The sequence below is a fragment of the Mercurialis annua genome, linkage group LG2 (assembly GCF_937616625.2).
Source record: "Mercurialis annua linkage group LG2, ddMerAnnu1.2, whole genome shotgun sequence".
Lineage (NCBI taxonomy): Eukaryota > Viridiplantae > Streptophyta > Magnoliopsida > Malpighiales > Euphorbiaceae > Mercurialis > Mercurialis annua.
In genome coordinates this window covers 9,324,642-9,340,070 of record NC_065571.1, presented here as the reverse complement: position 1 = coordinate 9,340,070, position 15,429 = coordinate 9,324,642, and the positions used below count along the sequence as shown (strand labels likewise).

General features: G+C 31.0%; 2 protein-coding genes across 3 annotated transcripts; one reads left to right on the top strand and one right to left on the bottom strand.

Annotated features, from left to right (window-relative positions):
• Window positions 1–201: 201 nt before the first annotated feature.
• On the bottom strand, window positions 202–2,335 carry LOC126670433 (BURP domain protein RD22-like). Of its 2 annotated transcripts, none has more exons than XM_050364160.1 (3): window positions 2,253–2,335; window positions 1,954–2,058; window positions 202–1,742 (listed from the first exon to the last, which is right to left on the bottom strand). In XM_050364160.1, exons 2-3 carry the CDS (start codon window positions 2,018–2,020, stop codon window positions 958–960), a joined length of 852 nt encoding a protein of 283 aa, XP_050220117.1. In that variant the 5' UTR covers window positions 2,021–2,058; window positions 2,253–2,335; the 3' UTR covers window positions 202–957. The 2 variants fall into 2 exon arrangements, with proteins under 2 accessions (XP_050220117.1, XP_050220116.1); XM_050364159.1 differs by having other exon boundaries at window positions 1,954–2,065; window positions 2,253–2,334.
• Window positions 2,336–14,200: 11,865 nt separating this feature from the next.
• LOC126669552 (BURP domain-containing protein 5-like) lies at window positions 14,201–15,353 on the top strand. Its single transcript, XM_050363042.2, has 3 exons — window positions 14,201–14,285; window positions 14,366–14,474; window positions 14,556–15,353. The coding sequence occupies exons 1-3, from the start codon at window positions 14,247–14,249 to the stop codon at window positions 15,326–15,328; spliced, it is 921 nt and encodes a 306-aa protein (XP_050218999.1). The 5' UTR covers window positions 14,201–14,246; the 3' UTR covers window positions 15,329–15,353.
• Window positions 15,354–15,429: the final 76 nt, after the last annotated feature.

The window sequence follows — 15,429 nt, the reverse complement described above, 5'->3', positions numbered from 1 at the left end:
GATGATTATTAGCCTTTTATCGAGAAGAAAAAGAAAAACCTTATATAAAACAGAATGTCCTTGCCTTTTGGAGAATACTTTTTAATCCTTTAGCTGAAATAAAAAAAAAGATACGAAGAAATGGGAACTCCTTGATAACTCCACATTTTAAGCTAAAAGGCACGACCAAACTTCTATTGACTAAAATATCAAGGCTCTGGATTAAGCAACTAATCTTTCCTTTTATTAGCTAGATAAAGAAGTTCATATTTAATCACGGAGCAACCCAATATACTTCAGCTCTTTATAAAGAAACTCCCTCCGTCCCATTTTATTTGTCCACTATATTATATTTAAATGTCTTAAAATGATTGTCACAATTGTATTATATACACATATTTTTCTCTTTTACTCTTAATATTAATGGATATCATTCTTATATTTGTGTTGGCATTTAATGTTTTTTTTTTGTCAAAGATAGCAATATATAAATATATAAAAAGAAAGGCCATCTCCTGAAGATGATGAACCAATCTTAAGCAAAAGAAATAAAAGTGGACTTCGCGGTTACTATTGAGCCATCCAAATACACATTCGTTTATCAAATTAGAATACGAAAGCGTAAATAATTTGCTAAACGAACGGTAGCAATATAGAACAATAAAAACTTAAAAGAGGGAATTACTTACCGTTAAAAAAGATATTAGCATAAGTATTACCTTAATTGTTGGCATTTAATGTTATTATTATTATATTGACTATTTTTCTTTTTTCAATATAGTAATTTTAAATTAACTCAAAAAATCAAAAAAAGATATAAAAGGAAGAATTATTAGTATTTAATATTTTCTTAATATGTGTAAAAATAGGAAGTGGACAAATAAAATGGGACGGAGGGAGTATGAAACAACTGCTAGAAGGAGAGGGGCCGAGCAGTTTGGACTAAGAACATGAACCGTTGAAGATGGTGGATCTGACCTAATTGGGGACCCAAACAATAGTATCACTATTGAGAAAATGACAAATTGGAGGACCTCCAGGCTTAACTTTCAAGATTTGAAAAGCCAAATGCATTGGGTTCCAAGTTAAAGTGTTCATATGACAAACAACAATTGCTTGAGCTTTGGAGCCATCTTCACCCATTAATGGAACCAAATAAGCCCTTGTCTCCAAAATAATATGGCAATAAAACACAGCATAAGGGTATCTCATCTTGTGACATACTATTTGATTGTCTCCCATCATTTTAATTCCCTCCAAAATTTTATATTTTTGCTTCTTATCCTCTTCTTCTACCTCATTAGCAAATGCTTCAACTTTCTTTCCGTACTTCGACACGACGAAATCAACTAATGATTTTAAAGATGTAGAGCAATATTTCACCTCCCCCTTAACTCCCGGAGCTTCACATTCTTCTATTGTTTCTTTCATAATCTGGGCGTCGTTTGATTTAGGTTCTATCAAAAAGTAGCTCAAAATGTCTGAAAAATCGTTGCTCGAAAAGAGTATAGTTTGTGCAATTTTACGCGGTAAGAAATTGGATCCATTTGTTGATTTAGTAAAAATAAGCATCATATCTTTACCAGGGAGAAGATCGTCAATTAAGAAGTATACAGTCGTAGAATCGGCTATGGTACTAATTTGTTGAACATTCTCACTTCCATCTCCACCTATATAGGCAACTCCATATGTTGCCCTGAAGGGTCTTGGGCGGACAAAATCAATGTTCCTTAGTACCCCTGAAACATTTGTGCTCGCATTTCCTGTAATAATTTAGTTTGTTTAAATTTTCGATCAGTATGAAGATGTATGCATGTATTGATGCCGTAAATGAACACGAAAATACTTATAGAAATAGCGGTCACATAAAAATACTTAACCGTTTGGAAAAAAAGAGTGATAATTTCGTGCAAACAATTGTGCAAAGCGCGTAAAACAATACTAGTAAAAGAAGAACGTCAATAATGAACTAACCAGGTTGTATAAGATCGTGTAGAGATTTGGGCATGGAAGTGTTTGGTAACATGAATTGCCAATACATCTCTTCTCGTAGTAGTTCATGAGAAGCACCTCCTTGTACTGAAAACTGCCATGATTAGGATTTATGAATAAATCAAAATTAGTTTCATTTGAAAAATTTCTATACTGACCATTAGCATAAAAATATAAACAATACAAAAACATAAACAATTTTTTTGATAAATTAAAATATAAATATTTAAATTATATATATAATTTTTCTTTCTAAAAATTAATGAAAGTGTTATTCTTACCCAAAATAAAACAATAAAGGGAAGAAGATGAATATCCATACTGGCTAAATAGGGTTGTAATATAATGAGATGGAGATTATATATAAACATGTAAACATATAATTTAATTTATATTCCATAGTCAGCGCGTGTTTCTCATCAATTATTTTGACAATAATTATTATGAATTTAGTCTAATTTTCTATAAAGCAGATATTAAATTACGTGGAAAAAAAGTATTGCCATTGACTGCAAGTTTAAAAGGATTAATGGTCAAAAAATAACGCCTTTTCGGCTTTTTAAAAATCTAACCACTGTACATTTTTCAAAATTATAAATTTATTTTGAATTTGACCAATTAGTGGAATTTATTCACTGTAATTTATTCAATTGTTTAATTTTTTTTAAATTACTTAACCTGAATCTTTTTAATTTTTTAAAATTATATCCAATTTTTTTTAAATTATAAATTTATCATTATTTTTTAAAACTGAAATAATATTTTTAAAATTAATTTATCTACACCTTTTCGACTTTTAATAAAAGTCTAATGGTGCCAAAAAAAAACTTTTTCAACATTTTAAAAATACATTCAAAATTTTTAAAACTCGTAAATCTATCCAAATTTAGCATATTCGTTGTAACTCTATCCATTTTTAAAATTGATTAATTATATTCACAATATTTATTGATCATGTTATTTTTTTTAAAAACAATTGATAAGAAAAATGATTGTTAATAATAGGGATGTCACATTTTTCGGAAAATTAATTTTATAAATTATCAAATAAATTTTGAAAATTTTAATAGGTTCCTACGAATTGACTAATCGGGATAGATTTACAACTTTTAAAAGATTTGAATATATTTTTAAAAAATTAAAAAGTTAAAAAGTTTTGTCTTTTTAATACCGTTAGATTTTTTATGAATCTATTCAAACTTTTAAAAGTTATAAATATAACCTAATTTGGCCAATTTGATAAAAAATCTAATTAATTTTTTAAAGTAGATTTAAATTTTACTAAAATTAATTTCTTCAAATCATATAATATTTCAATTGACAATTCTTTTTCATTTTTTTAAATAAGTGGCATTCCATTTTCATGTAGATATAATAAAATAATTTTTTAATTTAATATTTTTCAATAAATTTATTCAATTGTAATAGATTTATAAATTTTATAAAAATTTAAATAGATTTCCAATAAATCAACAAAATGTTGGAATATTGGAATGACATTCCTCACGTTAGACCTTAAAGAAATATTGGAATGACAATTCCCGCGTTGAACTGATAAAGGTAGAGTTGGGACTGCCTGCACTAATGAACAAAGGATCAATTCACCCCCTCAATTTGGCACGAATATCAAAAAAGTCATTTCTGCCGTTTGGGGGTCAAACTAACCCGCAACTTGCGTTTTTTTATCAAAAAATCCAAAGAGAGTGGGTTATCACCACCCTTAAACTATGTAAAACCAGATCAATTTAACCCTCCACTCACACCGGAAACCGCTCAAATTCCACCGGAAACCACCGCATCCACCGGAAACCACCCTACCCACCGAAAACCGCTCAAATTTCACCGGATTTTTTTTAAACTGAAATTTTTTTAATTTTTTTTCCATTGGCGGAGCAGACCCATCTAGGTCTGCTGTTCACGAAGAAGAGCAGACCTAGATGAGGGTCTGCTCCACTGCTCCTCCGACGAGGAGCACCAGCTCCTCGTTGAGTAGCAGTGCTCCTCAGGCGAGGAGCAAATTTGCTTCTCAACGAGGAGCAACAGCTCCTCAGGCGAGGAGCAGGGCTGCTCCTCGCCGGAGGAGCAGTGCTCCTCCAGAGGAGCCTCCTCATAAAATAAAATAAAATATTTTTTTAATTTTTGGTGTTAAATTAATACTTAGGTGTTAATTTTGTAATTTTTTTAAATGATAAGGACTAATATAGACTTTAAACCAAGAGAGTGTTTTTCAAACACGGAGTTGAGAGTGGGGGAGGAAAAAAAAGGGCTGAGTTGACCGAAAAACGCAAGTTGCGGGTCTGTTTGATCCAAAAACGGTAGAAATGACTCTTTTGATATTTCGTGCCAAGTTAAGGGTGAATTGATAGTTCCAGCACTAATTAAGTGTTTTGCATGAACCATTTAATATTTAAATTATTCAAATAGATCTGAAAAAAGAAAAATTAGAAAGAACTCTTATTTATTAATTTATGCAACTCCAATTATAATTTTATTTAAAAGTACAAAATTTCTTAACACTTATTTGAATCAATATGCTTAATTAGAATTTTTATTTTTGAAATACTTTTTAAAGAATTCTTTATTCTTTAATAAACGCCCTAAGTTTTTGTATAAAAAGTTGTTGAATGAATTAAGAACATAATTATAGATAGCATATGTCATAAAAATATGAATAGTAATAAGTCTCTTAAAATTTGGAATGATTCAAACAAAAATGTGGTATGAAATAGGGCACGTAATTGGTTAAAATAAGAAATATATGATCGTTCTCTCAAAAAAAAAATATATATGATCATTTCAATCAATGGTTGTGAAAAAGAGGAGAATTTTTTTGATAGACTTAAACCTATCATATTATAACAAGTCATTAAAATAGTGGTATTATCGTAATATCACTATTAAAAATACAAAAAAGTAACAACCAAAATTACGATAATACTACTATTTTAATGACGTGTTATAATATGATAGGTTAGTTTATGAATGACAAGGTAGACTGAATCTACCTAAAAAAATTTCGAAAAGGAGAGAATAGACGGTGTGAGGTAAATCTTTTTACAAGACTAATTAAATTATATGAAAAAAGAGTTTTGCCTAAACATATTTTTTTTTTGTTACAAGAGAAAGAGGCATATTAAAACAAGATATAAAAACACAGGCATAGAAAAGAAATATTCTTGAAAATCTTGAACCAGCCAAGAAACCAAACTTCCATAAGGGGCTTCATACTCTAACTATTACCAACACAATGGTTAATATCAGGGGTTTCAGCTTCATGGATATTGATATCCTTATCCTTTATATTATTGGTTCACTTATATTTGTCTTCGGCGATCTTAGATAACCTATTTGTGAATTGGAGGATGAGGAGTTGGATGTTCATAACTCCCAGATTAACAGATTCAACAAGACCTACAACCAGATTTCTAGGTGAGACCCGGCTGGAGGTTCTGCCATACACAAAATAAACATTATATATGGACTGTTTTGTGTGTGTGGCGAGAGAAAACCCTAAAACCAGATTTTTCTCACTTTTCTAGTCCCCAACTCGTCCCCCACATTAATTCTTGACATTTTTTGTGATATAAACCTTAAAACACTCAAACAATTTAAGTTAACACTTCTTAAAAAAAGATTTTAGTTGAATTTGGTGATTGGGGTGTTGGGTTTAACTTTAACTTCAAGTTTTGAAAGTTTATTGGTAATCAATTCCACTTTTTCTTTCAAACCCACTTGAATTGACATGTAGATCTTCAAGATATAACCAATTGTAACTCTTACTATTTGATTATGAGTTTGTGGGTTTGGATTTTGTGAAAATGTGTAGAGAGTGAAAGTATATGTGTTTTTTATACTTAATTGATATATCCACATGCTAATTTATCCATTTTCCATATTTGTTGATATCGTGTCTTGGACATTGTGAAATTTTATTTTGGTTACCAACCATATTATGAATTGTGTGAATTGGCTTAGGCTTTCTAAATTGTGTTGGGTTTTTTGAATTTTAATGTGTTATGGTTTGAATTGAGCGTCTTGGCATGATTTTGGATTGTATTTCAGCCTTTGAAATGTGTTAGTTCATTTTATGATGGTTTCATGCTCGGGTTAGGTTGTTCTCCCTTAGTTTACAAATGAGATATTGGAATTATGTTTTAAATGTATTTATTGTATATATATGATGTTCATGGTTATTATGGGATTAACTTAAGTCTCCCAAATTGTTGGTTAGGCTTTGGAGTTGTGAGAACTCGGCCAAATTGGTTTTTATATAAATATGAGAATCATGTTTGGATAATAACCATTTGAAATGAAAAGAAGATTTCCGCAAATTGATTTTAAAACCTTGGAGAACAATCAAAACCAGGATGCTTGATTGGTGGTATGTATCGATTTGTTGATTATGATTTAGTTAATTGGTTAAGTGTTGATGTGTCTACTTATTGTTGATTGATTGTATTATGTTGTTGCCTTGAGTCGTATCTAAAATCATCTAGTAGGGCTCATTATTTAAAATTTTATATCAATTTATGTTAGTTCCTTAGACCCGTTTACTACTCGAGCAACAGACCTAGATCATGGCTTACGAAGCATGGCAGAGTTTGGGATTATTGATCCCGTGTTGTGAGTTTATATTATTATTTACTTGTATTAAGTAACTTATATATATATATATATATATATATATATATATATATATATATATATATATATATATATATATATATATATATATATATTTGTTTCATATACTATATGAATGATTTTAAAACTGTTTTTAAACACAATTATGGATTGGTTCGAATGTGTTACCTAATTGGCGTCATTAGAACTACGTGTGCACCGGTTATGATCATTGATGATATTTGTATATGGGTTACTGGTTCGGTTAGAAGATACATCTCACCCATAGTAAAGGCGCTGGTGGTAGACTCATCTCTTGAGACTCACAAGGTTTATTGTTCAAGTGACTGTCGTGGAGCAGTTGGAGATGCGTCCCGCCGGCACGACGCTTGGATTATGATATCGAGTTGTGATTATATATGTATATATATTGTGGACTAGGGATCCAATTATTATCCGTAACGACGAACGTTTTTAAATATTTTAAATGATTTTAACTTATCAATTGTTGATAATGATATGAACTCACTCAATTTTAACTGACTCCCGTTGTTTCCCCACTTTCAAGTTTTATCATTAGGCGTTGTGTCAATTCCGAATCTTTCTTCTTAGAGGTTATTTTATAGTAATGTTTATGAACAAATATTTAAAACTTTAGACCGCAGTATTCATAATTGTGTGTTGTATGTTTACTCAGGTTGTTTGACGTATTTTGCAAATTGTATGATGTCCCTGTATGGACATAATGATTTTATGTATGAATATTTATGCGTGTAAGTGAGTCTTGGGTTGATGCCGAGTGTTGATAATGATGTTGTGATTATGGTTGTATAATGTTGGAGTCTCGTTTGCCCCCGAAATTGGTTATACTATTGTTGTTTTACACGATGAATGTATGGATTGTATTATGAATGTTTAGACTTGCCACAGATTTTGGAGCCAACACTCTTACTCCGCAGCGCTAGTTAACGTCCATGAAATTGGATTGTGACAATAAGTATTTATCAATTCATTTAGTATGATCATGCACTTCCTTCCGCCTATCTTTTCAAACGGCCCACATATATCTAATTCAAATAAATGAGGGACAAATTTCTTCATAGTCATTCACATTTCTCATATAGCTAGCTACTTTCATATTCAACGACAATCTATTCTATTATCCTATTATAGACAATGTTAGAATGTGTCAAAATACGAAATAGTTATGTTAAAATCCATGATGATTTCAAGGTTAAAGGATTATATTAATATTACTGTAATAAGAATTACTTATGACAGTGATTTATCTAGTATATATTCTCATGATTTGTCATCGAGTGCTTCATTTCTCAAATAGCAGCTATGATTTGAATTAATAACTCATATACATGATTAGCGAAACATAATCATTGTCAATATTATGCTAGTTTCATTCGTCTATTTAGACTAGGAATATTTTAAATATAACTCTTTATTAAATTTAAGGGTTCTTGTTATAACATTGATACTGATTGTTGTACCAATTGTCGTAACCGATTCATAACCGGATTGGTATGCGCAGCATAATCGAAACCATCCGGCAGGTATTTAATTAGATTTGATCAATAAACAATAATATAACAAAATAAATAAATAACACAAGAGATTTATGTTGTTCTGCATTAAAACGTACATCCACAGACGAAAGAATCGAGTCATCCACTAATCATCAAAAGGAGTACAAAATTGGTGGAGAATCACCAAATAGAAAACATCTCTGGTAAATATGTTGTTAGAAGAAAAATCCAAAAAGTGTTTAACTCTCTATAAGAAGTAACCCAAAAAGGTTTAGATTAACTTATATTCCTCACATCACACACACCCGTTTTCCCTTATTCACATCAATGTTTACATTATGTGTTCTATTTTGGTATACTCTAAAAGGTGAATAAGTGTAATAACCCATAAATTTGTAAGGTATTAGATCATGCCACGTGTCCTACATTGTGAAATTTAGGTCAAGTAGGTCGGAATTGGAAATTGAGTTGAGAATTATAGTCGGAATAAGTTTATTAAGTTGATCGCGGAATAATAATTTTATTTGGTAATTATTATTTGTTAAAGCTGGTATTAGCTGGACTAAGAAAAAGGTAAGAAAATTAATATAAAATAAAGTGTAGGTCTCAAGCTAATAATTTTTACGCCGTCGTCCGTAAAATAATTTTAAGAATTTATCGGTAAAGTTTCGTGTAATTTGGAGATCGTTTTAAAATTGAACGCGGACATTGATTAAGGAATTGAGTTAAAGTACGAGATTAAGCTGCTTGAGCCTAAGTGTACTTTAACAATTATATATATATCCTTCTTCATCAACTTCATTATGAAGTTACAAATACCAAACTCACCATTTCACGATCAAAACAATGACTAAGCTTAGGGTTTCTGTTTCTTGTCAGAATTTGACGATTCTCGGTGCAAAACGGTCCTAGAGCGAAGGGCTATCAAGGTAAGCTAGTCGTTTTAAGGTTTGTTTGGTTTATTTTGATGGATATTTGGATATAATGTTAGGTTACGGCAAAACCGTACCGTTATCGCGTATTCGATTTGTTATAAGCGTTTTTATTACGTTTTTTGTTGTTTGGATGGTGGATAGGTGCAGAAGCGTTGCTAGCACGTCGGAATCGGAGTCGGGGCGGATTTCGTGTTTCTCACGACGTGAGAGTGTTCCCTCACGGAGTGAGGAACATCCTCACGATGTGAGGATGGTTCCTCACGACGTGAGGAAGGTCCTCACGACGTGAGGAAGGTCCTCACGACGTGAGGAAGCCCTCATGACGCGAGGAAGGCTCTCACGTCATGCCAGGACCCTTTCCGGACCAATTTTGGGTCATTCGTGACCCGTTTCGATGATCTGAAGTTTGATGCTTGGTGTTCTGAGGTGTTTGAAGTTTACAGACTCCAAAAATGTGGAAGTTGGACTTAGAACATTTAATATGATTAGGGTTTTGATATACAGAGTGAGAGTTTAGGTTTAAGGATTAAGTCGTATAGTTATCGAAGATCGATAAGTACCAAAGTAATAAGAGAGATTATACGTGATTAGAAATCGACGAGTTATGTATAAGTTTATATCTCGAGTCTAGAATGCCTATAGAGTTAGATTCTTACTCGAGTTATGTTTGTCTATTTCCTAGATCCGGCGAGGCAATCGGCTATCGGACAAGGAGCTTGACGAGAGTCGTGTGATTAAGTTTTTGGAATGGCAAGCATTGAGTTTATAAATGTTTACTTTTGATGTATTGAAAATGCATTGCTTTTTTAAATGCAAAATGTTTTATATGAATTGCATAACATGATTTATTATCAAAATACTTTGTATGAAATGCACGCATCATTATCTTGACACCAATGTAGATCCGATGAAACATGCTTTCCTATTGGGCGGCAATAGGAACTACGTGATCACTAGTTAAGATCGAGCAATATACTTTTTTGTTGTGTGTGAATTCGATACGAGGTCAGCATGGTTGAACTATCCCGCGGCCTGTATCTAACGAGTCACCATGGTTGAACTATCATGGGACTCTATCGATTGTTAGATATAAGTGATGGTACGAGTCACCATGGTTGAACTATCCCGGGGATGTAGCAGATGGTATGGTTGACATGGTTGAACTATCCCGTAACCTACCATCAGGATTAAGTTATTAGTTTTGATTGCAAGAAAGATTCAACAATGAATCAAGAATTAGGATTTCAATCGGATTATATTCGGATGCATATAAATGATGAATTATAACATTGTTTTGTTTTATAGAATACTCACTAGTAAACTATAAACTCACTCAGTTTTGACTAACCCCGTTGTTTTAAACATTTTCATGTGAATTGTCTTTTTGACGTGACAGACTTTTATCCTTGCTTCAGAAGTTTGTTTAGAAGTATGTACAAAGAAAGTTTCAATCGATAGCGCTGCAGTAGTCTAGTCCTAGATATTTATGTGATTTTGTCAAACGATTTTATGCATTAGCTATACTCTGATGTTTTGTCAACTTGAATAGTTTAACTGCGCTTTAAACTGTTTGCTTTTGATGTGCGAAACAGGGCAATGCTTAATGTTGCATCGCATTGTAAGACCCTAGTTTTTATGTATAGTTTTCAGAATGTGAATAGATGTTTGCAACTGTATTGCTTTAAAAGCCTTTCTGAAAACGTTTGCATGATTGCTATTTGATTTGATCGTAAAAAGTTTATAGTGGTTTTGGGCTTGCTACGGGTTTTGGAATTACCACTCACATTCCATAGCGTCGGTCTCAGCTCGAGATTTCGGATCATGACAATAAGGTAGGCTATATAGTGAGAGCATTAGGAGTACTAATTCAAATTGGATTATAATTTCCTAATTTCCCAATGCAATAAAGCTATCCTTGCAAATACTTCACTAATTAGAATCCTAATACAAATTAAAATTAAAATTCTAGACATAAATTTTATTATCAAGTCACATATTTGCATAACAATTTTATTATCAAGTCAAATATTTGATGACCTTACAAGAAATTAATCCTTTAAACAATTTATTATATTTTAAATAATAATGAAGGTGTCTATTTATTAATAACAAATATGATAAAATTAATTATCATAAAAATAAAAGATGGGACATGTTTAATCATAAAAAGTACTTTATTTTTTTTATTGCTCTATATTTTGAAATCCTCAATTTTAATTTATTTTTCAATTGTTAGTTTCAATTTTAGTCATTTGATCATATTAATGGAATAAAGTTTAATATATCTTTTATATTGCTTCAAATTGTATTTTTATGAAAAAAATCAAACATAAAGTAATATGAAGGTCGGGTACATTTTAAATTTTTTTATTTTAATTTAAACAAATTACTATAATTAAACTGAAAATAAAAGATGTACTAAAATTAAAAAAATATAAAATTATAAAAAGAGAAATTGAAAATATGTTTCGATCACTTTGAGAACGTATGGAGGAAAAAACCAGCGCGGCCGGGGATCATTCCGCTAATGCTTTGTGATCCGGTCAACGCAAATGGAATGGTATTTTTCCACTTAACATTTTTAATGATTAACTTTACCGAAAATATCTTTTTTTTCTTGTGAGGTTCATAAATCAAGTCTACCATAGTCGTGACTTTTTGTCTAACATAGCCACTTAACTTGACAGTTGAAGTCAACTAATCACAAGCTGTAACCTGGTGATTGGAATACTATCTACTGACATATGACATAGCCAAGAATTTTTTTTATTAATAAATTTATATATTAAGCCACAAGAAGTGGAAAAAATCGACACATATAGCTTTTGCACAAGAAGTAGCACACACGTGTTGGCATATTAGAGGCTTACTTAGACTATAGTAAATGGCTAAAAAGAAACATCAGTTCGGATAAAAAAAAAAGATTTCTGTTGAAATTCAAACCCGAATAGCAAAAGCTTCTATTACAGCACCTAAAAAAAACCGCTTTAGTGAAACAGTTAAAAATCACCTTCTCTATAACCGATGCTTCATTCTGGAAGACTCTTTGATTTCGACTTTTCCAAATTTCCCACACCATTAAACACCATAGAATCTCCCAAAGTTTCCAATAAGGTCCCCTCATAATTACGCTAAGTCATTATAACATGAAATCTTCAAAACTATTTGAAAAAACCGAAGCTATCACTAACCTCTTAATTACATCATTTCATTTAGTTGTCCATTTAGCTAAAATAACACATATTAAAAAAATAGACTTTTTTACCTTAAATTATAGAAATAAATACTAATATAACCCTACTATATAATAAATACTTTGTAAATTGAGTTATAGAGTTATTTATTAAGTAAGGGCAGATTTGAAAGATAATAACTAATGTTATCTTAATATTCTAAACGGACAACTAATTATAGACAAATTTATTTGACTAAATGGACAACTAAATAAAAACGGAGGGAGTAATAAACATAACTATTTTTTTTACTAATGGACAAAAAAATTAACTCTTTTTTATTTTAAATTAACTAATCTAAACTTTTTAAATTTATTCTGATTTGATTAATTAATTAAAAATCAATTAAATTTGTATAATTTATTTATTTAAACCATGTGACATCTTAATTGATAATTTTTTCTTTTCATTTTTTTAAATATACATTCAATGTTATATAAAATATTAATTTTTTTGAAAATTGAATATCTTCCGAATGAATTGATCAATTAGAAATAAAACTTACACCTTTTAAAAAAAATTGGATAAATTTTTTAAAAATCAAAAGAGTTTGCTTTCCAAAAGTACTAAACCTTACTTTTTTTCATATATAAATATTAGATCTGATACGTTCCTTTAGCTATACAGAGTTTTTTCATGTACCGGAGTAGGGGTGTGTATTCGGTTACACCGAACCGACCGATCAAAATTTTTGATTTTTTTAAAACCGAAGTTCTGGAAAAAATTAATTTTTTAAACCGAACGAACCGAACCTGTTGGTTCGGTCGGTTATTTTGGTTTGGTTCGGTTTACGTGTAAAAGTGACTGAAATTTTTTTACTCTTAAAACCAAACCGAACCGACCAACCGAAATTATTCTACCTTTTCAAATTGAATCGAACCGAATTTGTCGGTTTGATTCGATTTTTTAGTTTCGGTCGGTTTTTGCACACCCCTATAATATTTATGGAGCTTCATCTCATTCTCATCTTTATCCTATGTTTGGTAAGAATTGTTAAATTAAAAGATATCATTTCATGTCTTTGCTTTGATTAAATAAAGGAAAATAGAATTAATTTCATTGATCATAAACCTATTGCAGCTATTTTCCATGGATATAATAGTAATGGAGCTTCACCGGAAGAGGTGCATTGGAAATCCAACATGGAGGTTGTGTCTTTACTGCTGTAATTGACGAAGCCCTAACAGGAGCAGGCAGTGGCGGAACTAGGGAGGGTTGAGGAGGGTCGGCCGACACTCATCGTTGAAAAAATATTAAAAAAAAAAAGATTGTTGGAGTTTTTTTAGTAGGGGCGGTTATAATGTGTTAGGGGCAGTTTGTTTCCTTTTAACCGTCCTTACAACTGCAAATTTATAGATTTACAGTGTTTTATTGCCGTTTGATTTTTTTAAATAACCGAACGTAAAAAAATTTACTCTTTTAAATTGGAGTCCTGTTTCCGCCACTGGCAGTTGGTCATATTTACAACAAGTTGATGAGCATTTGCAATAAAAAAAATTTAATTAAAATTTAATTTTTCTATTATTTAATTTTTTCACATGACTAAAGCATCATTAGTTTATTGCACGATTAATATAGTACAACGGTGCGCGCGATAATTTTTCAATATTTTAATCCAAATAGACAAATAGTTAAACATTAACGACATCTTTGTCAAGAGTACCATTTTTCTGTGAGGTCCAAAATTAAGTCTTCCATTGTCATGACTTTTACTAACAAAATATTCTCGGCCACTTAACTTGACATTTGAAGTCAACTGATCACAAGCTGTGACCTTGTGAATAAAAACACTACCTACTACTGGCATATGACATAGTCAAGAGACCTAAATATTACTATTTTATTAGCAGATATATATTAGATTTAATATATTACCTTTTTTGAAAAACATAATATATTACCTTAAATATACATATTTTTTGTATGCACTGGATCAGCTGATACTTATGGAGCTTCATCTCATTCTCATGTTCACCCTATGTTTGGTAAGAATTCTTGAATAGAAACATATTATATCTGTCTTTCCTTTGATAAATAAGTGAAACTTAATATTATTTTACTGCAGCTTTTTTTCAATAAAAGTAATGGTGCTCTACCAGAAGAGGTCTACTGGAAATCCAAGTTACCAAACACTCCATTACCAAAGGCTTTACAAGAACTTTTGCAGCCTCCTGGTTCGTATTAATTTTTTTTACAAGTGAGTTTCATGTAAAATTTAATTATCTTCGTGTTAATTACTATACCGGAAAATGCAGGAAATATAAGTAATTTTGCAGAAGTAGAGCTTGTTATGGCTCCAACTAGAGGAAAAAGATCAACCTATGGAACTGGATATTGGAATGAAGAATTGAAAACAGTTTCCAGCAATAATATTATGCAAAATGAAACTACTATATACTTTTTATACAACGATCTCCATCCTAATAAAAAAATGAAACTTATTTTCACCAAATCAATCAAAGGATCCAAATTCTTACCTCGTCAAATTGCTGAGGCTATACCCTTCTCGAGCAACAACTCACAAGAAATTTTCGATTATTTTTCAATAAAACCCGCATCGAAAGAAGCTCAGATCATAAATCAAACAATTGAAGAATGTGAAGCACCAAATATTAGAGGAGAAGACAAATATTGTGCTACTTCTTTCGAGTCGCTAGTCAATTTCGTTACCGCCAAGCTAGGCTCGAAAATTAGGGCATTTTCGAACGAGGTAGAAGAAGAAAACAAGAAGCAAGAGTATACTATTTTAAAAGGTATCAAAATGATAGGTGACAAACAAATAGTTTGTCATAAGGAGAGATATAAATATGCAGTATATTATTGCCATGCAATTAATGCTACGAAGGCTTATATGGTTCCGCTGGTGGCTAATAATGGCTCCAAAGCTAAAGCAATTGTTGTTTGTCACTCGGATACATCAGCTTGGAACCCTAAACATTTTGCCTTCCAAGTCATTAATGTTAAGCCTGGAGGACCTACAATTTGTCATTTCCTTAATACTGATACAATTGTTTGGGTTCCTATGTAATTTATCTGAGAAACATTTTCTGCAATGTGATGAATATGTTATAATCTAACCATTTTAAAGATGATTAGACTTAAATTTATGGGTTAATTTGTTGGTCCAAA

Excerpts from the sequence above, each read along its gene's own strand:
- LOC126670433 (XM_050364159.1), bottom strand. The coding sequence starts at position 2,291 with ATGGATATTCATCTTCTTCCCTTTATTGTTTTATTTTGG. Across the intron at positions 2,066-2,252 it reads CCTTTATTGTTTTATTTTGG|TTTTCAGTACAAGGAGGTGC; the intron begins GTAAGAATAACA and ends TAATCATGGCAG. Across the intron at positions 1,743-1,953 it reads ACACGATCTTATACAACCTG|GAAATGCGAGCACAAATGTT; the intron begins GTTAGTTCATTA and ends AAATTATTACAG.
- LOC126669552 (XM_050363042.2), top strand. The coding sequence starts at position 14,247 with ATGGAGCTTCATCTCATTCTCATGTTCACCCTATGTTTG. Across the intron at positions 14,286-14,365 it reads TCATGTTCACCCTATGTTTG|CTTTTTTTCAATAAAAGTAA; the intron begins GTAAGAATTCTT and ends ATTTTACTGCAG. Across the intron at positions 14,475-14,555 it reads AGAACTTTTGCAGCCTCCTG|GAAATATAAGTAATTTTGCA; the intron begins GTTCGTATTAAT and ends CGGAAAATGCAG.